General features: G+C 41.7%; 2 protein-coding genes and 1 pseudogene across 6 annotated transcripts in view; 1 reads left to right on the top strand and 2 right to left on the bottom strand.

Moving 5' to 3' along the window:
• KDM1B (lysine demethylase 1B) overlaps positions 1-586 on the bottom strand; it is a 63,068-nt gene extending 62,482 nt beyond the window's left edge. For 3 of the 5 annotated variants that reach the window (XM_066377129.1, XM_066377133.1, XM_066377132.1), the window contains exon 1: positions 440-586. The gene's annotated coding sequence lies outside the window, so the exon portion shown is untranslated. Of the gene's footprint in view, positions 1-96; positions 138-309; positions 326-439 lie in introns of those variants that run through there. The other 2 variants (XM_066377130.1, XM_066377131.1) reach the window with 2 other exon arrangements.
• Positions 587-824: 238 nt separating this feature from the next.
• The window catches only part of TPMT (thiopurine S-methyltransferase), a 34,817-nt gene continuing 13,382 nt past the window's right edge, over positions 825-22,259 (top strand). Inside the window, exons 1-6 of the mRNA XM_066377128.1 lie at positions 825-934; positions 2,705-2,886; positions 4,068-4,160; positions 14,860-14,992; positions 17,249-17,301; positions 18,746-18,820. Coding sequence (XP_066233225.1) covers positions 2,747-2,886; positions 4,068-4,160; positions 14,860-14,992; positions 17,249-17,301; positions 18,746-18,820 — 494 coding nt within the window. The 5' untranslated portion in view covers positions 825-934; positions 2,705-2,746. The remainder of the gene's footprint in view (positions 935-2,704; positions 2,887-4,067; positions 4,161-14,859; positions 14,993-17,248; positions 17,302-18,745; positions 18,821-22,259) is intronic.
• Positions 21,453-21,904, bottom strand: LOC136397775 (small ribosomal subunit protein uS10-like; annotated as a pseudogene).

The raw sequence follows: 22,259 nt of genomic DNA, 5'->3' as shown, positions 1-22,259 counted from the left end.
CCAGCGTTCTCTTTGCCATCTGCAGCCACCCAGCTTTCCAAAAAGCTTTCCCGTCTGTTCTCCAAAGTCGGAGAAGCAAGAGCCTCCGGGGCTCACCTGAGCTCTGAAAAGGAGCAAGCAGTCGCGAGAATGCAGCGCTGTACAGAAAGATTAGGAGAGGGGATTAGGAGAGACCCGCAAAACCAAGACGAATCGGGGAGTCCCGTCGCCGCAACACCCCCGCCCGGGAATTCCTCCTCTTCAGACAGGGATCCCCACCCTGCACCCCGCAGAGGCAGGTATCAGCCCCTCGGGCATCCGTCCACCTACCACCCGAGCGAGGGGCGCTGCACAGAGGGAGAAGGAGGGTTTGCACCCCAGCCAAGGTGCTTTGTACAGAGCTGTCAGCCGAAACCCGCCGCAGCCCCTACGGCCACCCCCAGAGCCGCATGCGCCTCACCTCTGAGCGCGTGCGAGACAGCGAGCGCCGCCCCGGGCCGCGGGCGCCTCTCCCGAGACGCGCGCGGCGCGCACAGGACTGCAGGACCCGCGCGGCGAGCCGCAGCTCTCGCTCGGCCGTGGCCGCCGCCGCCGCTTCCGCCCCTGTGACGGCGTGACCTGGGGTGGGAGGAGCCAGCGGAAGCTGGGAGGAGTAGGGTCCCCGCCTTCGCCTTCGCCGCGGTGCATGCCCCGCCTCGGCCATTTCCGCCGCTGCGCAAGCCAGTGAGCCTAGGGAAGGGGTGGGGTCTTGACACGATAAGGAGGTGGGGCCCGGGGCGGGGACTGAGGCGGGGCACCGGGACGGAGGCGGGGTCTGGGTGCCGGTGAGGGGGTGGGTCCCGAGGCGGGGACTGAGGCGGGGCGTGGGAGGAGTTGGGGACTCGTAGTCCTTTTCTTTCCTGCCTGCAGCGGTTCAAGAGCTAGGCTGCGAGGGAGGAGGCAGGCGGCTCGTAAGGTAGGTTCCCCGGGGTCAGAGAGGGTGCGGGCGTGACCTGCGATAGCATTTCGCAATCGGACAGCCTAAGAAGGGTGAACAGCTCATCATTTCGCGCCCTGAAAATGGGATTCAGGGAGCAGAGAGTGGAATCTGGGAATAGTGATATCTGGCAGTGAACAACTCTTGTGGGTCCATAATTTAAAAGGAAACCAAAACATTGTGTATAAGAAATTTTTAAGAGAAGATAAATAGTCTTGCTCAATAGTGGTTACAAAGGTGTATATCAATAAAGGGGACTTTTCCTGAAATGCCTGCTTTTATGTATTGTTTGCTATTTTCATGAATAAATCATTAAATTAGAACCACCAATAATAGCATAATAGTATAATCCAAACTACTACATAGAAATTTTATAAATAAAAAAGCAAGAGAGTTATTAACTACAGAATAAAGTACAGCAGAGGAAAAGCAATCATAGAATACTGTGTGTCTTGGCTGTGAATAGTATTTAGTGAGTCACAATAATGTGTACTCCATGTATTTTATCAAAAAACTATGTCTCTATTGAAAGAACAGAAAAAATGATGAGTATGTATATGTGTGTGGTATGTGTAAGCTGAAAGAGGGCTAACTGCTTATTTGTAGAAGCTACCTAAAAAATGAAAAGTTAAGCTTGTTATGTTGAGATACAGAGTTAGATTTTAAGACTCAGCTAAAAGAGTTAAAGATGATTGCCTCTCTTATGGGAATGGGAATTGTTACTTTCATAACTCTGTTGAAGTCTTTCAATTGTGTGCACTGATAAAAAAAAAGAAGTAGACATTAAAAGAAAAATGTAAAATTAACTTGAGATTCTAGAAAAGAATTCTAAGTTTACAAAAGTTATAAAATGTGAAACATCTGTTTGGTTTTTTCCCCTCTTTTTTTTTTTTTAATCTTAAATCCTTTTACTCTAAAATTAAGATACGTATATACCCTGGCTGGTTGGCTAAGTGAATAGAGCATCAACCGGGCATGTGGACATCCGGAGTTCGATTCCCAGTCAGGACACACATCTGCCTGAACAGGTGGTGGCGCAGTGGATAGAGCATAGGTCTGGGACGCAGACGACCCAGGTTTGAAACCCTGAGGTCGCCAGCTTGAGCGTGGGCTCACTGGCTTGAGCATTGGTGTTGCCAGTGTAGACATGATGCCATGGTCACTGGCTTGGTGTCTGACTTGAGCCCAACGTTGCTGGCTTGAGCAAGGGGTCACTGGCTTAGCTGGAGCGCCCCTTCCCCCAAGGCACGTATGAGAAAGCCATTAATGAACAACTATGGAGCTACAAAGAATTAATGCTTCTCATCTCTTTCCCTTTCTGTCTGTCTCTCTCTAAAAAAGCGACCATCTGCTTCTCTTCCCTCTTGCCCTTCTCTCTTCCCGCCAGTGGTTCAATTGGTTCAAGCATATCAGATAGCTTGGTTTATTGGATCTGCCCCAGACAGGGGTTGCGGGATAGATCCCAGTACGACATATGTGGGAGTCTATCTCACTATCTCTCCTCCTCTTGCTTAATGTGTGTGTGTGTGTGTGTGTATAAAATTCAATTTATTTAAAGATCTTTTCTAATGTGTAATATGAGGTTGTCTCTAACATCAGTCTCACTGAAAAGTAATTTTTGTATGGCTTTTCCTGGGCTGTTGAAATATTTTTTAAAAGCCATACATCTGAGGATAATGGTTTTAATTTTTTTCGTCAGTAGAATAGCTGTGCCCTTAAACATCAACATTGCAAATATTTTCCATTTAGGCATTGGAGACCTGCTTGTGAAGCAAAGGTGTCTGCAAAACTATGGATAATGAAAGGACTTCACTTGATATTAAAGAGTACCCCGATACTGAGGTACAGAAAAACCAAGTACTCACTCTGGAAGAATGGCAAGAAAAGTGGGTGGACCGCAAAATTACATTTCATCAAAAACAAGGACACCAGTAAGAAATTTTTGGTATATAACAGAGAAATGCTCTATTAGAAACTAACTTTGGAAATAGATATAATAGGATGCACGTTACTTGACTGACTTTAAGATGTACATGTTTAGTTTTCCACATTTTAGCATATCTAAAATCAGAATGGATCTGTGGAATGTCATAGGTGAATTGGCAATGTTCTTTCTTCCCATGGAGTATAAATAATGGTGTGAGTTACAATTGAAGGCATCTTAGAATTATGACATATGGCTTTGTAAGCCCCTGTAGCATATAAGTATTGGACATGCATGTTTATCCATATACAACAGAAGCTTACGCGACACTGCTTATGTCTCTTTATATTGAAGAATGGTATTCTGATTTTGCTTTCCAATAGTATGCTATTATCTATATGGTAGAAGAAGAGAAGTTCAAAGATATCAGCAAGTCAGCCATAATGCCGAGCCACATATCAGCAGCAGTAGTAGGCTTCGAAGCAGAGACAATAAATCATGAGCCAGTGCTGAGTAAAGTGGTCATGTCAGATATTCCTTGTATCATAGGGCAGCCACCCTGCCTTCCCAGGGGATATTATCATTATTATTATTTTTTTTTTTTACATACCGACTGGTAGTTGGGGCGTCATCCCAGAATCATTGTATGGGTTATCTCTGTCATGTGGATGGCCTTAGTAGAGCCACATTTTTACAGAGGAATTAACTACAAGAATAACTACAACTTGTCAGAACTCCTCGTGAGATCTGAGTACACATTTAGAGAGCTTATTCATAAAATGAATGTTGACAAACTCAGTGCGTCCAGAGGGTCCCCCACATCTCTCTCTCTCTCTCTCTCTCTCTCTCACACACACACACACACACGTTTACAGTTGGGAGATTAATAAAGAATTTTCAAGACATATCAACCAAGGGAAAAATTTTTTAATTTTAAATTATTAATTAGGAAAGCTCCAGATTTGAGTCAGATAAATCATTCACTAGCTATGTTACTGAGCAAGTTACTTAACCTCCCTGTTTCTCCCTGTGTCAGCTGGAGGTTATAGCAATTAATGTTGTCTACTTTGTAAAGCAGGCGGGAATAGTAAATGAGATAATGCACAAAAAATACTTAGCATCATATAATTGTCGTCATTTACTTTGTGCATTGGCTAATGAAAACAAAAATTTTTTTTTTCTCCCCAGGTTATTAAAGAAGCATTTGGATTCTTTCCTTAAAGGCAAGAGTGGACTGAGGGTATTTTTCCCTCTTTGTGGAAAAGCAGTTGAGATGAAATGGTATGAGCAGATAAGCATTAGCAACATACTTTCTTGTCTTGATGAAAAGTACTTGTAACTTAGAGCATGTGTGGAATGGTTGCTATAGTGTGATCATGAAATTGAGAACATTTAAACTATATCATTAGACTTTATCCTAACCAACTGACTGAACCACAAGAAAAATTACTTTAAAATACATTAACTCTATAGATTGTTTTATTGCCATGTCATTAGTGATAATAACAATCTAACTCTAGCAGAGGTTTTGAGACAAAATTAGGAAATTATATGATGAAACTGCTAATTAAATGTGATTGTTAAATATTTTGAATTTAAAGTCATTTATAATAAAAATATCAGAACTAAACTTGTATATAAGTTATTATATTAGAGGATTTTTAATTTATGTAACTAATTTATAGAGGTCTATATAGATATCAAGTGTGAATGAACAATAACCAGAGGCCCAAAAACATTAAGATAAAATGTTTAAGACATTATCTTGGGCAGTATATTTCAATTTTATCCAGCCTATACCAGTCTATAGTAGGCTGTGTCATTTTTCCATATATTGAATGGAAATAAAAATTCACACAGCTAGTTTAGACACTTTTGTTTATATTTTGTAACTTCAGAAAATGTATGAAGAATTAAAAAAAAATATTCCGTGTATGTTAACTTACAAACTTCATAGGAAACATGAAAGACAAGTTATTGATATGTTTATTTTAAAACTAAACAAACTGACCAAACTGAAAAGTTATGTAGTCTTGTATGAGGAATAGGTACAGTCACTTTTTGTGCTACCTGTTGTTTTAAAAATGAAAATTTCATTCCACTCCATTGATATGTTAGGGAATAATTTGAGCATGATGTGAATTTTACATTTGCTTAGTTTGGACAAAAAGCGAGGTCAAAGCAGATATCTGTGTGCCGTGGGACTAAGCTGTGTATGAATAGACAAAACGAAACAGGCACACACCTCAAACCCCTCCCAGATGTCTCAGTTCACCGTGTGTACAGTGTGTGAGTCACTTCCATCCACAGCTAGAGTCAGGACTTTAAATTTGATTCTCGGTGATCCTCTGTCCATCACTTCACAATAACTTGACACCTATAGCCCTTCCAACGCCCAGTTCTACACATACACATCCAGTTTCTCTCAAGGTAAAGTGCCACGTTGTAGTATTTATGTATTCTATAACCATTTACCATGTATAAAACTGGGCCACTGTTTCTAATTTTTTTTTTTTTTTTTTTTTTACAGAGTCAGAGGGAGGGATAGATAGGGACAGACAGACAGGAACAGAGAGAGATGAGAAGCATCAATCATCAGTTTTTCGTTGTAACACCTTAGTTGTTCATTGATTGCTTTCTCATATGTGCCTTGACCGTGGGGCTATAGCAGACCAAGTAACCCCTTGCTGGAGCCAGCGACCTTGGGTCTAACCTGGCGTGCTTTGCTCAAACCAGATGAGCCCGCGCTCAAGCTGGCAACCTTGAGGTCTCGAACCTGGGTCCTCTGCATCTCAGTCTGATGCTCTATCACTGTGCCACGGCCTGGTCTGGGCCACTGTTTCTATTAGATTTTTGTCTTTTTCTTTTTGATGTGGCTCTGACAAAGATTTTTCTCCTTTTCTTTTTTTAATTTATTGATTTTAGTGAGAGTGGAAGGGAGAGAGAGAGAGAGAGATAGGAACATGAATCTGTTCCTAGATGTGCCCTGACTGTGAATTGAACTGGCAACATCTGCACTTCAGGTCAACGTTCTAACCAACTAAGCTATCTGGCCAGAGCAAAAATTTTTTTCTTGTAAAATTTACCTAGTTTATTTCTAAATTTTTCTTAATTGTACATTATTGAGAAAATTATGATTCACAGAGATAAATTATGGCAAATGTGTGATAGCATTATTTATTTATTTATTTATATTATTTTTTTGACATTAATGTTTTATTTTTACTAATTTTAATGGGGTGACATTGATAAATCAGGGTACCTATGTTCAGAGAAAACATCTCTAGGTTATTTTGACATTTGATTATGCTGCATTCCCATCACCCAAAGTCCAGTTGTCTTCTGTCACCTTCTAACTGGTTTTCTTTGTTCTCCTCCCCACCGCCAACGCCCTCCCTCTCCTCCCCTGCACCCCGTAACCCTTACACTCTTGTCCATGTCTCTGAGTCTCATTTTTATGTCCCACCTATGTATGGAATCATATATTTCTTAGTTTTTTCTGATTTACTTATTTCACTCAGTATAATGTTATCAAGGTCCATCCATATTGTTGTAAATGATCCGATGTCATTATTTCTTATGGCTGAGTAGTATTCCATAATATATATATATATATGTACCAAAGCTTTTTAATCCACTCGTCCACTGACGGACACTTGGGCTGTTTCCAAATCTTCGCTATTGTGAACAACGCTGCCATAAACATGAGGGTGCATTTCTTCTTTTCAAACAGTACTATGATGTTCTTGGGGTATATTCCTAAAAGTGGGATAGCTGGGACAAAAGGCAGTTCAATTTTTAATTTCTTGAGGCATCTCCATACTGTTTTCCACAGTAGCTGCACCAGTCTGCATTCCCACCAGCAGTGCAGGAGGGTTCCCTTTTATCCACATCCTCACCAGCACTTATTCTGTGTTATTTTGTTGATAAGCGCCATTCTGACTGGTGTGAGGTAATATCTCACTGTGGTTTTAATTTGCATTTCTCTAAAGATTAGTGATGTTGAGCATTTTTTCATATGCCTATTGGCCATCTGTATGTCTTCTTTGGAGATGTGTCTATTCATTTCTTTCGCCCATTTTTTTTTAATTTAAAAAAAAATAAAATAAAAATTTTTTTTTATTTTATTTATTCATTTTTAGAGAGGAGAGAGAAAGGAAAGAGAGAGAGAGGAGAGAGAGACAGAGAGACAGAAGGGGAGAGGAGCTGGAAGCATCAACTCCCATATTTGCCTTGACCAGGCAAGCCTAGGGTTTCGAACCAGCGACCTCAGCATTTCCGGTCGACACTTTATCCACTGCTCCACCACAGGTCAGGCACTCTTTCGCCCATTTTTTGATTGGATTGTTTGTCTTCCTGGTATTGAGTTTTACAAGTTCTTTATAAATTTTGGTTATTAACCCCTTATCAGATGCATTGTCAAATATGTTCTCCCGCCTGACCAGGCAGTGGCGAGTGGATAGAGCATCGGACTGGGATGCAGAGGACCCGGGTTCGAGACCCCGAGGTTGCCAGCTTGAGTGTGGGCTCATCTGGTTTGAGGAAAAGCCCACCAGATTGAACCCAAGGTCGCTGGCTCCAGCAAGGGGTTACTCAGTCTGCTGAAGGTCTGCGGTCAAGGCACATATGAGAAAGCAATCAATGGACAACTAAGGTGTTGCAACGCGCAATGAAAAACTAATGATTGATGCTTCTCATCTCTCTCCGTTCCTGTCTGTCTGTCCCTGTCTATCCCTCTCTCTGACTCACTCTCTGTCTCTGTAAAAAATAAATAAATAAATAAAAATTAAAATTAAAAAAAATTTAAATATGTTCTCCCACTGTGTAGTTTGTCTTTTTATTCTGTTCTTATTGTCTTTAGCTGTGCAGAAGCTTTTTACTTTGATATAGTCCCATTTGTTTATCCTGTCTTTTATTTCACTTGCCCGAGGAGATAAATCGGCAAATATATTGCTGCGAGAGATGTCAGAGAGCTTACTGCCTATGTTTTCTTCTAAGATGCTTATAGTTTCACGGCTTACCTTTAAGTCTTTTATCCATTTTGAGTTTATTTTTGTGGATGGTGTAAGTTAGTGGTCTAGTTTCATTTTTTTGCAGCTAGCTGTCCAATTTTCCCAACACCATTTGTTGAAGAGGCTGTCTTTACTCCAATGTATGGTCTTACCTCCTTTGTCAAATATCAGTTGTCCATAAAAGTGTGGGTTTATTTCTGGGTTCTCTGTTCTGTTCCATTGATCTATATGCCTGTTCTTATGCCAGTACCAGGCTGTTTTGAGTACAATGGCCTTGTAGTATAACTTGATATCCGGAAGTGTGATACCTCCCACTTTATTCTTTCTTTTCAAGATTGCTGAGGCTGTTCGTGTTCTCTTTTGGTTCCATATAAATTTTGGGATTATGTGTTCTATATCTTTGAAGTAAGTCATTGGTATTTTAATCGGTATTGCATTGAATTTATAAATTGCTTTGGGTAATACAGACATTTTAATGATGTTTACTCTTCCTAACCATGAGCACGGTATATGCTTCCACTTGTTTGTATCTTCCCTGATTTCTTTTATCAATGTTTTATAATTTACTGAGTACAAGTCTTTAATCTCCCTGGTTAAATTTATTCCTAGGTACTTTATTTTTTTGGTTGCAATGGTAAAGGGGATTGCTTCCTTAATTTCTCTTTCTGACAGTTCACTGTTAGTGTATAAAAATGCCTCTGATTTCTGAGTATTGATTTTATATCCTGCCACTTTGCTGAATTCATTTATCAGGTCCAGTAGTTTTTTGACTGAGACTTTAGGGTTTTCTATATACAGTATAATATCAAATAATGATAGTTTTACTTCTTCTTTTCCAATTTGGATGCCTTTTATTTCTTTTTCTTGTCTGATTGCTGTGGCTAGGACTTCCAGAACTATGTTGAATAAGAGTGGTGAAAGGGGGCACCCTTGCCTTGTTCCTGATCTTAAGGGGATTGCTTTTAATTTTTGCCCATTGAGTATGATGTTGGCTGTGGGTTTGTCATAGATGGCCTTTATCATGTTGAAGTATGTTCCCTGTATTCCCACTTTGCTGAGAGTTTTGATCATGAATGGGTGCTGGATTTTATCAAATGCTTTTTCTGCATCTACTGAGATAATCATGTGGTTTTCTCCTTCCTTTTGTTTATGTGATGAATCATATTGATTGATTTGCGAATATTGTACCAGCCTTGCCTCCCAAGAATAAATCCCACTTGATCCTGGTGTATGATTTTTTTCATATATTGCTGGATCCAGTTTGTTAATATTTTTTTGAGGATTTTAGCATCTAAATTCATCAGGGATATTGGCCTATAATTTTCTTTCTTTGTGTTGTCTTTGCCTGGTTTTGGAATCGGAATTATACTCGCCTCATAAAAGGAGTTTGGAAGTCTTCCTTCCTCTTGAATTTTTTGAAATAGCTTGAGAAGGATAGGAGTTAGTTCTTCTTTGAATATTTGGTAGAATTCACTTGTGAAGCCATCAGGCCCAGGACATTTCTTTTTTGGGAGTTTTTTGATAACTATTTCAATCTCATTTGTTGTAATTGGTCTGTTTAGGTTTTCTGATTCTTCCAGATTATTTTTTGGAAGATTATGTTTCAAGGAATTTGTCCATTTCATCTAGGTTGTTTAGTTTTTTGGCGTACAGTTCTTCATAGCATTTTCGTACAATATTTTGTATTTCTGTTGTGTCAGTTGTTATTTCTCCACTCTCATTTCTAATTTTATTTATTTGAGTCCTCTTTCTTTTTTTTTCTTGGTGAGTCTGGTTAAAGGTTCATCAATCTTGTTTACCTTTCAAAGAACCAGCTCCTGGTTTCATTGATCCTCTGTATTGTTTCTTTAGCCTCTATGTCATTTATTTCTGTTCTTCTTGAACTTGTGAGGTGTTTTCTGCCTTAATTGAGGGAAGTTTTCAGCTATGATATGTTTGAACAAAGTCTCTATCCCTTGTTCTTTCTCTTCTTCTTCAGGAATCCCTATGATGTGGATGTTATTTCTCTTCATGTTGTCACAGAGCACACTTAGAGTTTCCTCAGACTTTTTGAGTCTCTTCTTTTTTCTACTCTGATCCTTCTACTAGCTCTGGTCTTTACTTGCTGTTCTTTTTCTAGTTCTTTTAGATGCATGGTCAAGTTGTTTATTTGAGCTTTTTCTAGCTTCTTGAGGTATGCCTGTAATGCTATGAACTTCCCTTTCAGGACTGCTTTTGGTGTGTCCCATAAATTTTGAGTTGTTGTATGCTCGTTATTGTTTGTTTCTAGGAATTTTTTAATTTCTTCTTTGATCTCATTGTTATCCGTTTGTTATTTAATAACATGCTATTTAGTTTCCAAGTGTTTGAGTATTTTTCAGTTTTTCTGTTGTGGTTGATTTCTAGTTTCATGCCATTGTGATCAGAGAAAGTGCTCAATATGATTTCAATCTTCTTTAATTTGTTGAGACCGCTTTTGTGCCGTAACATGTGGTCTATCCTAGAGAATGTACATGAGCACTTGAAAAGAATGTATATTCTGCCTGATCAGGTGATGGCACAGTGGATAGAGCATTGGAGTGGGATGCAGACGACCCAGGTTCAAGACCCCGAGGTCGCCAACTTGAGCATGGGCTCATCTGGTTTGAGCAAAGCTCACCAGCTTGGACCCAGGGTTGCTGGCTCGAGCAAGGGATTACTTGGTCTGCTGTAGCCCCCCGGTCAAGGCACATATGAGAGGGCAGTCGGTGAACAGCTAAAGTGTCACAACAAAAAACTGATGATTGATGTTTCTCATCTCTCTCTGTTCCTGTCTGTCCCTGTCTATCCCTCTCTCTGACTCTCTCTCTGTCTCTATAAAATAAAAATAAATAAATAAATAAATAAATAAATAAATAATGTATATTCTGCTACTTTAGGGTGAAAGGTTCTGAAGATATCTACTAAATCGAGTTGATCTAGTATGTTCTTTAAGTCTGCTGTTTCTTTGTCAATTTTCTTTCTTGAGGATCTAGTGATGTTAGTGGGGTATTGAAATCTCCTATTATAGTATTGCTGTTGATCTCACCTTTTAAATCCATCAAAGTCTGCTTTATATATTTATGTGCTCCTATATTAGGTGCGTAGATATTTATAATAGTTATATCTTCCTGTTGGATTCCTCCCTTTATCATTATGTAGTGACCTTCTTTATCTCTTACCATAATCTTTGTTTTAAAGTCCATTTTGTCTGATATAAGTATTGCTACCCCAGCTTTTCTTTCATTTCCATTTGAGTGAAATATTTTTTTCCATCTCTTAACTTCAGTCTATGTGCATCTTTTGTTTTAAGGTATGTATCTTGTAGACAGCATATGTATGGGTCCTGTTTTCTTATCCACGCAGCTACACTATGTCTTTTGATCGGATCATTTAAACCATTTACATTTAAGGTTATTATTGATATGTAGTTGTTTATTGCCATTTTATTCTTTAAAACTATATTCTTCTTTTGCTATATTCTTTTTCTCCTTTGATCTGTTTACAACAGGCCCCTTAGCATTTCTTGCAGCCTTGGTTTGGTTCTAGTGAATTCCTTGAGGGTTTTTTTTATCTGGAAAGCTTTTTATTTCTCCTTCAATTTTAAATGATAGCCTTGCTGGATAAAGTAGTCTTGGTTGTAGGCTCTTGTTCTGCATTACTTTGTTCTGCCATTCCCTTCTGGCCTCAAGTGTTTCTGTTGAGAAGTCGGAAGTCATCCTTATGGGGGCTCCTTTGTAGGTGATAGTCTTTTTTTCTCTAGCAGCTTTTAATATTTTCTCTTTATCACTTAGCTTTGGTATTTAAATTATGATATGTCTTGGTGTTGGTTTCTTTGGGTTTCTCCTTAATGGAGTTCTCTGTGCTTCCTGAACATGTGAGACATTTTCCTGCCTTAATTGAGAGAAGTTTTCAGCTATGATATGTTTGAACAAAGTCTCTATCCCTTGTTCTTTCTCTTCTTCTTCAGGAATCCCTATGATGCGGATGTTATTTTTCTTCATGTTGTCACAGAGCTCTCTTAGAGTTTCCTCAGACTTTTTGAGTCTCTTTTCTTTTTTCTGCTCTGCTTCCATGCCTTTATTTATCTTGACCTCTAACTCGCTGATTCTATTCTCAGCTTCATCCATCCTGCTTTTAATTTCTTCCATTGTGTTCTTCATTTCTGATATTGTATTTGTCATTTCTGACTGATTCTTTTTTATTATTTCGATGTCCTTTTTTATATTTGCTATCTCTTTATTTAGGTGTCTGTAATGACCATCTATTGTTGTTCTAATATCTTTGAGCATCCTAACAATCATTATTTTGAACTCTGCATCTGGTAATTTGGTTATATCTGACTCATTCAGGTACTTTTCTGGGGATTTCACTTGATTCATTTGTGTTGCATTTCTCTGCCTTCTCATTTTATCTGTGTAAAAGAAGTTTTTGGCCACTAGAGTCCACTGGGTGTGGCCTCTGTGTTCCCTAGATGTGGTCTGTCTGCAGGACCGCCACCCTCTCTGCTGTTGCTGCCTAGGGCGTTCAGGTATGAGCGTTGCCAGTGCCTGCCCACTGGGGCCATTGCTGTGGTTTCCACCTCTCCTTCACGGGAGTGGCTGTGATCACGTGCTGGAGTGTACAAGCCTTGGTGGCCTTGGCCTTCGCCCTGCCCCTGCGGATGGCGTTATGCTCGGCCCTGAGGGCAGGGGTGAGCACCTTTGCTCAGCTGCAGGTCTCCGCCTGATTCTGGGCTTTCACCCCACCCTTGCAGGAGAAGTCCCCTCGTCAGACAGCTGTAAGCCTTGCCTCACAGGCCCGGCGGGACTGCGTGCCCAGGCTCAGTAGAGGGACTCTGCCTGTTCTATGCTTTTGCCTCCACCCCCGTAGGAGGAGCCAGCTCCCAAGTCAGGCCACAAGCCTCGGTTCCACGGGCGGTGCAAGGCTGTGCTCCTGAGCCCTTGCTCAAGGGCAGGTCGCCAGCTGGCTTCCGCCCTTGCCGACAGAACCACACTTCCGTGTCCCGCTGCCACCTGCCCTAGGGTGAGCCCTCAGCCATGTGGGTGCGGGCCCTCAGCTCAGACCCTAAGACTCACTGCTGTAGTCCCGGAAGCTCCCTCCTTCTAAGCGACTCTGCTCTGAGTGCCGAGGGAGAGCTTGTTTGGCTGGTGTCCTGCTTCCTTTTGCTGGTATTGCTGTTTCCAGGAGAAATATTCACTTCCGATTTGGGGAGTGACTCGTCCCAGGGGTTAGGGTGGCTGAGACAACATCTTGTCTTTCGACAGCATTATTTAAACATTATTTTTAAATTAAGGTATAGTTGACATACATTCTGTTAGTTTCAGCTGTACAACATAATGATTTGATATTTATATGTACTAAAAAATTATCACCACAATAAGTCTCACTAACATCCATCACAATATATAGTTATAAATTTTTTTTTCTCATGATGAGAACTTTTAAGATCTACTTTCTTAGCCTGACCAGTGGTGGCAGGGGATCAGTCATATGATTTCATGGTCACTGGCTCTGCTGGATTCCCCCCCCCCTCAAGGTACATGTGAGAAGCAATGAACAACTAAAGTGCTGCAACTACAAGTTGATACTTCTCATATCTCTCCCTTCCTGTGTCTGTCTGTCTCTCTCTCTCTCTTTCTCTCTTGCTTAAAAAAAAATTTATTTTCTTAGCAACTTTCAAATTCAGTGTGCAGCAAAAGTAGGTTTTTAGCTGTGAGTTCTCAAAACAAAGTTTATTCTTGTATTATTATTTATTGTATTATTTTCCATATGAACAACTACCTCTGTTTCACCCTGTATGCAATACAGTCCCCATCCTGTACATTACATTCCTATGACTTATTATTTCATAACAAAGTTTGTACTTTTTGACACTGTTCACTCATTTTGCCCACCCCTGAATCCAGCCTCTGGCAATCATCAGTCTGTTCTCTGAGTGTGAGCTTATTTGTTTGTTTGATTTTTTTAGATTCCACATACCAGTGAGATCATATAGTATATCTGTCTTTCTCTTCTGACTTATTGCACTGAGCATAATGCCATCAGGGTTCATCCACGTTGTCACAAATGGTAACATACATTCTTTTTTACAACTGAATCATATTCCATTATGATAAAGGTTTTAAAGTTGTGCCCCAACCCTTCTCTATGGGCCTTGTGATTTTTATTGCATGGTTTTGCATAGTGCAGCAATTTTTATTTAGGCATATGTTGCATTATAGCAGAACTGACTGCATGTGTTCATTAAATCTGACATAAAATAAATACTGTGCTTAGGTGTTTTGTGCCACTAGTGGTGTTTTCTCTGGGGTCTACGATTCCAAGTCTGTGAATTCTGTAATTATAAAACTTATCAGAAAAATACTAGTTATTTGCATATGGTAAGTATATAACTTTCTGGAGAGTGAAAATTGCACATAAACGAAAAATATAAAATTTTTATAAAAATGCTAGTGTTCTGGAGCTGTATGTTCTAGCACAGTAGCTACTAGCCACATTGGCTACTTAAATACACTAAAGACCCTAGCCACACCGCAGGTGCTCTGGAGCTAGTTTGGTTAGTGGCTGGACAGCATAGGGATAGACACTTCCATCATCACTAAAGAGTGTACTGAACAGTTAATTTAGAGAAATTGAAAAGCATTTCTAATCCATAAGATACTTTTACATTAGAAACTCTACTAATCAAATCCATTTGTAATAAATCAACATTTTAAGTTATAATTTTCCAAAATATTAAAATTTTTTTCTAAAGTCAGATAAATCAGTTTTTCAGAATTCCATATGACATACAATTTGAGAATATACAGATTCACTTTCTGTGGATCTACATGTTCTATGAAACCCTATGAACCTGAATTTATATGAATCCCTAAAGTTAAGGAATAATATATGTGTATCAGGGCATATCTTTTATTTAGTACTGTATTTGAAATACAAATTTAAATGTAAATATTGGTTGCACGCAGGTTTGCAGATCAAGGACACAGTGTAGTTGGTGTGGAAATCAGTGAACTTGGGATACGGGAATTTTTCACAGAGCAGAATCTTTCTTACTCAGAAGAACCAATCATGGAAATTCCTGGAGCCAAAGTATTCAAGGTTTGTTTTATTTTTGGTAAATAATTATTTCCATACTATACAAAGGAATATAAGATTCATCTAGACATTATACACTAGTAAGGAACTGGGGCTTAATAAGGTTGATAAATAGCTAGATATGAAAATATATGTAAAAGATGAGGTCAAAGCCTATCTGTACTCATGGGTTTGTGTGATTTTTAAAATTTAGAAGTTGGCATTTCTGAAAACCTACCTTGTTCCACACCCTGCATGAGACATTAAAGAGATTACACAGTCCCTGCCCTAAAGAATCCTTTAGCTTAAGAGAAAAAAGAGAAATGCAGAGAATGCTGTTTGTCATCCACGGAGCTATGTGTCATGCACAGGGTATTAAAGGAACAGAGAGGAAAGCTACCTGACCCTGCCTGGGGAGCTCCCTGAAGCATAATGGCTGACTGGGCTGGGACTGACAGGGAGGCAGGTACATCGTCTCGGATACCTGTGGAGCTGGTACTTCAGCCTGCGCTGAAGTTTTAAGTGGGAACATGACACAGCCAGATTTTCCTTTGAGCCAACAAACCCTTGTGGCCTCAAGGGCAGTACACTTGAAGGGAAGGAGCCAAAGAGACCAGATGGGAGGCTGCAAGCAGTGGTCTAGGAACGAGATCTTAAAAGACCTGACCTAGGAGAGGCCCTGGCCGGTTGGCTCAATGGTAGAGCGTCGGCCTGGCGTGCAAAAGTCCCGGGTTCGATTCCCAGCCAGGGCACACAGGAGAAGCGCCCATTTGCTTCTCCACCCCTCCCCCTCTCCTTCCTCTCTGTCTCTCTCTTCCCCTCCCGCAGCCAAGGCTCCATTGGAGCAAAGATGGCCTGGGCGCTGGGGATGGCTCCTTGGCCTCTGCCCCAGGCGCTAGAGTGGCTCTGGTTGCAACGGAGCAACGCCCCGGAGGGGCAGAGCATCGCCCCCTGGTGGGCAGAGCATCGCCCCTGGTGGGCGTGCCGGGTGGATCCCGGTCGGGCGCATGCGGGAGTCTGTCTGACTGTCTCTCCCCATTTCCAGCTTCAGAAAAATACAAAAAAAAAAAAAAAAAGACCTGAACTAGGAGAGAGATGGGAGTGCGCAGGGGAACCGAGGTGGGTTAAAGCAATATTTAGGATGTCAGACTAGAAGGATTTAGTGATTAACTGAGAGATCAAGGTGAATGCATTCACATTTCCAGCGTAGAGGACTGATTAAATGGCAGAGAATACAGGAGAAGCAGTGGAAGAGCAGAGCGGATGGGTTTTGTTGTGGAGATGATGAGTTTAAGAGACCTGTGGAATGGAAAGGAGGAGCTGGCAAATGCTTTTGTCTCTGAAGCACGGGGCAGCACTTGGGCTGGAAATAATAGATTTGGGACTTGTCATCCTTTGACCACTGGACGCTTCACCACCCTAATGTGAACAAGCAGTGGGAGTCAGCCACTTGCATTTGGCAGAGGTCAAAGACCTCTGGCAGGAGAGTGGGACACTTTATAGTGAGAAACACAAGGGCCTCAGCTGTGCCCTGATTGGAGGCTTTTGGCCTGGGAAGCAGGAGAGGGGCTAACTAGAGGGGAGTATACGATGTGATGGGCTTGGGGTAATTATCTGGCCTTTTCTGGTTGGTAGGAGGGGTAAACATTTGGGAGGCTGGCAGAGGCTGTGGTTTGGCTCTCCAGGCTGTTGCTGCAGAGGTTATAGGTCCCGGTTCTCTTATTTTTCATGGTCTGGTTGTTGTCTGGACATTCAGTCTCTCACAAAGGACTCTTTTTTTTTTTTCTAAAAGTTGAAATTAATTGCTCAGGTCATTAGGAGGCTTGACAGTATGGTATTATACAGCTTCCTCCTACACTGTTCATAATCATCTAAGGATACCAGATTACTCAGTCCAGAGAGGCTAGTCCTGCTTCCAGACTCTTCTTGGAGCAATAGTTCTCAGCCCTAGTGCCACATTTGAAATCACCTGTGGGTCTTTTAAAGTTCCTAGTCTGAGGTCTCACCTTAGGCCAATTAAATCGGGATCTCTAGAGATTTAAGTGTGGAGCTGGCATCAGTACTACTTAAAACTTAGTAGGGTTCGATCATCACTTAAAACTTAGGGGCTGGCATCAGTACTACTTAAAGCTCCCAGGGTGCTCCAAAAACAAATGCTCAATAGACAAATGGATGGCTGAGAAAAGAGGGTCAGCTCAAATGCACTTTGCCTCACTTTCCTTTCCTTGACTACTCAGCTACCTCCTAATTAAGATTTTTTTTTCTTGGTTTTCATTACAGAGTTCTTCAGGGAACATCTCATTGTACTGCTGCAACCTTTTTGATCTTCCCAGGTAGGACTGAATACTACCTCCACACTTTTAAAAACTTGAGTGCCTGCTGGCAGTGCCTGAGGTAAGGGCCGGGTCTCTCCTCCCTCTGATCCACTTGTAGCAGCACCTGTGAGCATTGATTTGAGTCTGTTCTGCAATTATTTTTACTGCAGGCTACATGTCTGACAAAAAATTAGCCAAGTCAACAGTCATTGAACACATCCTACTGCCCCATATCTTTGTCCTGGTGTTACTGGAAAGGGCACCGGGCAGCAGTGTGTGGGTCCCTGACTTTGTGTAGGCAAGATTTCATAACACGAGTCCAGGTGATTTTGAGAGTACATTTCTTAAAGCTGGGGACAGTGAAACAAGGAAGGGCCTCCAATAGAAGCAGCAACAGGAGAGAGACGAGGCGGGGCTGCTCTGGCTCACTGGAGAGTCAGAGAAAAGGGGTCTTGGAGACCAGTTCAGGGCTTAGCTGGGGAGGAGCTGCCGCTGCCCAATGCTCCCCTGCTTGCAAGTCCCCTGGGGTCCCTTAGAGTTTAGGAGATGCATGCCTGTGAGTGGAAAAATGGGTGAAGGGGCCTGACCTGTGGTGACACAGTGTATAAAGCATCGACTTGGAACGCTGAGGTTGCCGGTTCAAAACCCTGGGCTTGCCTAGTCAAGGCATATATGGTAGTTGATGCTTCCTGCTCCTTCCCCTGTTCTATCTCTTTCCTTTCTCTCTCTCTCTCCAATAAAAATGAATAAAATCTTTTAAAAAATAAATAAATAAAAGCTTTCTTCTCTCTCAACCTGGCACTTCCTCTTTCAAATCAAATGCTGATTTTTCTATTATAAAAAAAAATGGGTGAAGGGAAAGGCACAGGCATGCTCTTGGGAGGGAGAGTGTGCTGGGTCCTTTGTTTTGAGGGTCTTAAAGGCTGGAGGTTTAGGGGAAGATGTTAAGGGAGAATCTCAATAGAATATTCATCAGCCTTATGCTGATGTCCCAAAGTGAGAGATTTATTTCTCTAACTTCATCTATCTTTGGGTGTGGTTAGCAAATGGCACTAATTGGATTTCTGCTCTCTCTCTCCCTGAGTAGGGTGATTGAAGCTATTTACCCTCTTTTTGGGAAGGAGAGGTCCTTGCTTACAGAAGATAGAGTTTTGTGATTTACTAGATGGCTGTAAAGTGTTTGACCTTTAAATTGTCTGTCTCAGTTTCCCTATTCCAGTTGTCAAGGAATTTTCCAAGTTTCTTACTATCCTGCCTCCCTTGGATAGCTTACAAACTATGGAAACCATTATTATGACCCTAGATAGGCAAGGAAAAATAAGGGAGAGTGAGACAGTCACCTTCACACCTGGGGCTTTAACACCTCGTAAAGTCCTAGTATACACCATGGAACACTGTTCATCTTGTTAAAGATTTAATTTTTACATTAAAATGTTATATATATTTATTTTCTTTAAAACAGAGCAAATATTGGCCAATTTGACAGGATTTGGGATCGAGGTTCATTAGTTGCTGTTAACCCAGCTGATCGTAAACGGTTAGTAATTTGGTTTTTTCATTATGTTGGCTTTTTTCTTTCTTTTTTCTATTTCTTTCTCTTTCTTTGTTTATTTTCTTCATAATTTAGTGTCCTTTTTCTGGATTCTAGAAAATTAGCTAGACTTTTACTGGTTTGAAGTAGCTTTTTGAATTTGAATTAGAAAACCTGAATCCAGTATGTAAACCAGTGGGCACGGGTACCATCACAGCCGCCCAGCCCATGCAGGTTTGCATTGGATTCGGACAGATGGTAATGAAACAACAGAGCTAAGAACTGGTGGGCCATTATCTTTAATCCTAGTTTGCACCCAGCGGGCAAGTAAAAACACACACTGGGCTCCAAAACCCACTCATTCAGTGCTCACAAAGCTACTGACTTATACGAGTTTCCTAGAGTCAAAGGTTTCTAGCTCACTAACCTCATTCTCCTTTGTTCCCCATCTCCTTCTCTCTGCACAAACTCTGCACTAACTGGTTTCTCCTTCAGCATTCCGCCATCTTGGCTGCCTCTCTCCTCTCCTCCATGTGGCCTTTCTCTGCTCTCTGCTCTAATGTTAATCTCAGGAACCAAGAGCACAAGCTCCCAGTCTGCCCCACTTTATAGTGTAGAAATCAAAACCTTTAATCCAATATACAAAATAGGGAAGTCTCTGATACAAAGTCACTTATCTGAGGCATGATGGGATTGTACCACCCCACATCAAAAAGGGTGGGAAAGGCTTAGTCTAAGGGTCCCCAAACTTTTTACACAGGGGGCCAGTTCACTGTCCCTCAGACCGTTGGAGGGCCAGACTATAAAAAAAAACTATGAACAAATCCCTATGCACACTGCACAAATCTTATTTTCAAGTAAAAAAACAAAATGGGGCCCTGGCCAGTTGGCTCACTGGTAGAGCGTCGGCCTGGCATGCAGACGTCCCGGGTTTGATTCCCAGCCAGGGCACACAGGAGAGGCGCCCATCTGCTTCTCCACCCCTCCCCCTCTCCTTCCTCTCTGTCTCTCTCTTCCCCTCCCGCAGCTAAGGCTCCATTGGAGCAAGGATGGCCTGGGCGCTCGGGATGGCTCTGTGGCCTCTGCCTCAGGCGCTAGAGTGGCTCTGGTCGCAACATAGCGACACCCAGGATGGGCAGAGCATCGCCCCCTGGTGGACAGAGCATCGCCCCTGGTGGGTGTGCCAGGTGGATCCCGGTCGGGCGCTTGCAGGAGTCTGTCTGACAGTCTCTCCCCGTTTCCAGCTTCAGAAAAATACAAAAAAAAAAAAAAAAAAGAAAAAAAAGAAAAACGGGAACAAATACAATATTTAAAATAAAGAACAAGTAAATTTAAATCAACAAAACTGACCAGTATTTCAATGGGAACTATGCTCCTCTCACTGACCACCAATGAAAGAGGTGCCCCTTCCGGAAGTGCGGCGGGGGCCGGATAAATGGACTCAGGGGGCCGTAGTTTGGGGACCCCTGGCTTAGTCCTAAAACTAAGCCCCAGGCTACAAGGATCCAGCCTGCCCACAGCCCGCCCCCAAGACACACTAATATCACCTGGGTGACGGGCCTCCACCTGGGCAGCGCCATCTTTAACAAAGTGAGCATAATATATTTTATCTGCCCAACACAGTACCATCTAAAAACTGTAGGATTTGCCTGGCCTGTGGTGGCACAGTGGATAAAGCGTCGACCTGGAAATGCTGAGGTCACTGGTTCGAAACCCTGGGCTTGCCTGGTCAGGGCACATATGGGAGTTGATGCTTCTAGCTCCTCCCCCTGTCTCTCTCTCCTCTCTCTCTCTCTCTCTCTGTCTCTCTCTCTCCTCTCTAAAATGAATAAATAAAATAAAAATTAAAAACTGTAGGATTTGGCAATTGAAACAAGGGAACAAGGCTGTGACGCTGTCACATCCAAGATGTATTGCCTTGATCAAAGTACAAATATTGATCAACTTACGACCCATGCAACTTACAACCATTCGACTTTATGACCACAATCACTAGCCACAACTGCTCTGCGTCTGGCAGCACAAGCGTTGCCCAGCTGGGTATACGACAGTGCGGACCAGCTTTCGGCAGCACTACCATCTCCGCGTGCACTATTTCAACTGTTAATCCCAGACTCGGTACAGCAATTTGTGTTTTGTGTCTTGGATATTTTTCATCAAACCCCTCCCAAGTTGTCTACCAAGAGGAAATTGTCTTTGCAAATATTAAACCAGTTGTACTGGTAATGCAGTGTGGTTTTTTTTGTTTTGTTTTGTTTTATTTTTTAACAACTGATAATTTATTTAAAAGGCTGATTTAGCCTCACCGGGCAGTGGCGCAGTGGATAGAGCATTGGACTGGGATGCGGAAGAACCCACGTTCAAGACCCCGAGGTCACCGGCTGGAGTGCGGGCTCATCTGGCTTGAGCAAAAAGCTCACCAGCTTGGACCCAAGGTCGCTGGCTCAAGCAAGGGGTTACTCAATCTGCTGAAGGCCCGTGGTCAAGGCACATATGAGAAAGCAATCAATGAACAACTAAGGTGTCACAATGAAAAACTGATGATTGATGCTTCTTATCTCTCTCTGTTCCTGTCTGTCTGTCTCTTTCCCTCTCTCTGACCCTGTAAAAAAAAAAAAAAAAAAAAAAAAAGGCTGATTTAAGCATCTGCAATGGTGACTTCAACCTCAACTCCCAGCTCAATACTGAATGAAGTAATCTGTTTAACAATCTCAGAAGGGCTGTGCAAGTCAATGAGACGTTTGTAGATTCTCATCTGAAACTGATCCCAAGTCTTAGAACCCTCCCCGCAGGGAGTTTTTCTTGTAGTGATTCTCAGAGTCTTGGTAGGCATCATCCAAACGGGTCCCTTTCACTTTGAGATTCTTTTCCTTTGCACTTCTGATCAAGTCAGCACACACCTTCTCCAGAGACTTTACGTTGCGGCTGGTTAGAGTAATTCTAATTCAGTGAATTGCCACCTCTGGTTCCACGGTGTGTGTCTTTCCAGTATCTTTAAAAGCCATGGCTGCGGCACGGCTTCCTGACCGACTTGTTCCTCGGCGAGAGCGAACAGCGGTGAGTCAGGAGCAGGAGCGCAAGGGACACAGCTCGCTACAATAGCAGCAGTGTCTTCCTGAAAGAGCTAATGCAGTATTTTACTTAAACCTGACGAATATAAAAATAAGAAACAAAATGGTGTAGAGATGATACAAATGGCATAAAATGAACAAAGAAAATTATGATATATAACAATAATGAAAGAAAGTTATGATAAAATATGACTTAAAGATTTTTATAACATCATTTCACAGTATTGTACGTACAGTATAGCCTACTCAACTTACGACCAAATCGTGTTACGACCGGTCTGTCAAAAGCAATCGTGATCATAAGTTAAGCACTAGCTGTACTCACTTTCTCTAAGTCTCAGTTTCCTCTGCAAAGTTGTTATATCTCTACTGAT

This window comes from Saccopteryx leptura, chromosome 3 (assembly GCF_036850995.1).
Source record: "Saccopteryx leptura isolate mSacLep1 chromosome 3, mSacLep1_pri_phased_curated, whole genome shotgun sequence".
In the NCBI taxonomy this organism is placed as follows: domain Eukaryota; kingdom Metazoa; phylum Chordata; class Mammalia; order Chiroptera; family Emballonuridae; genus Saccopteryx; species Saccopteryx leptura.
Note: the sequence above shows the minus strand (reverse complement) of the source record. Positions and strands in the feature narration are given on the sequence as shown.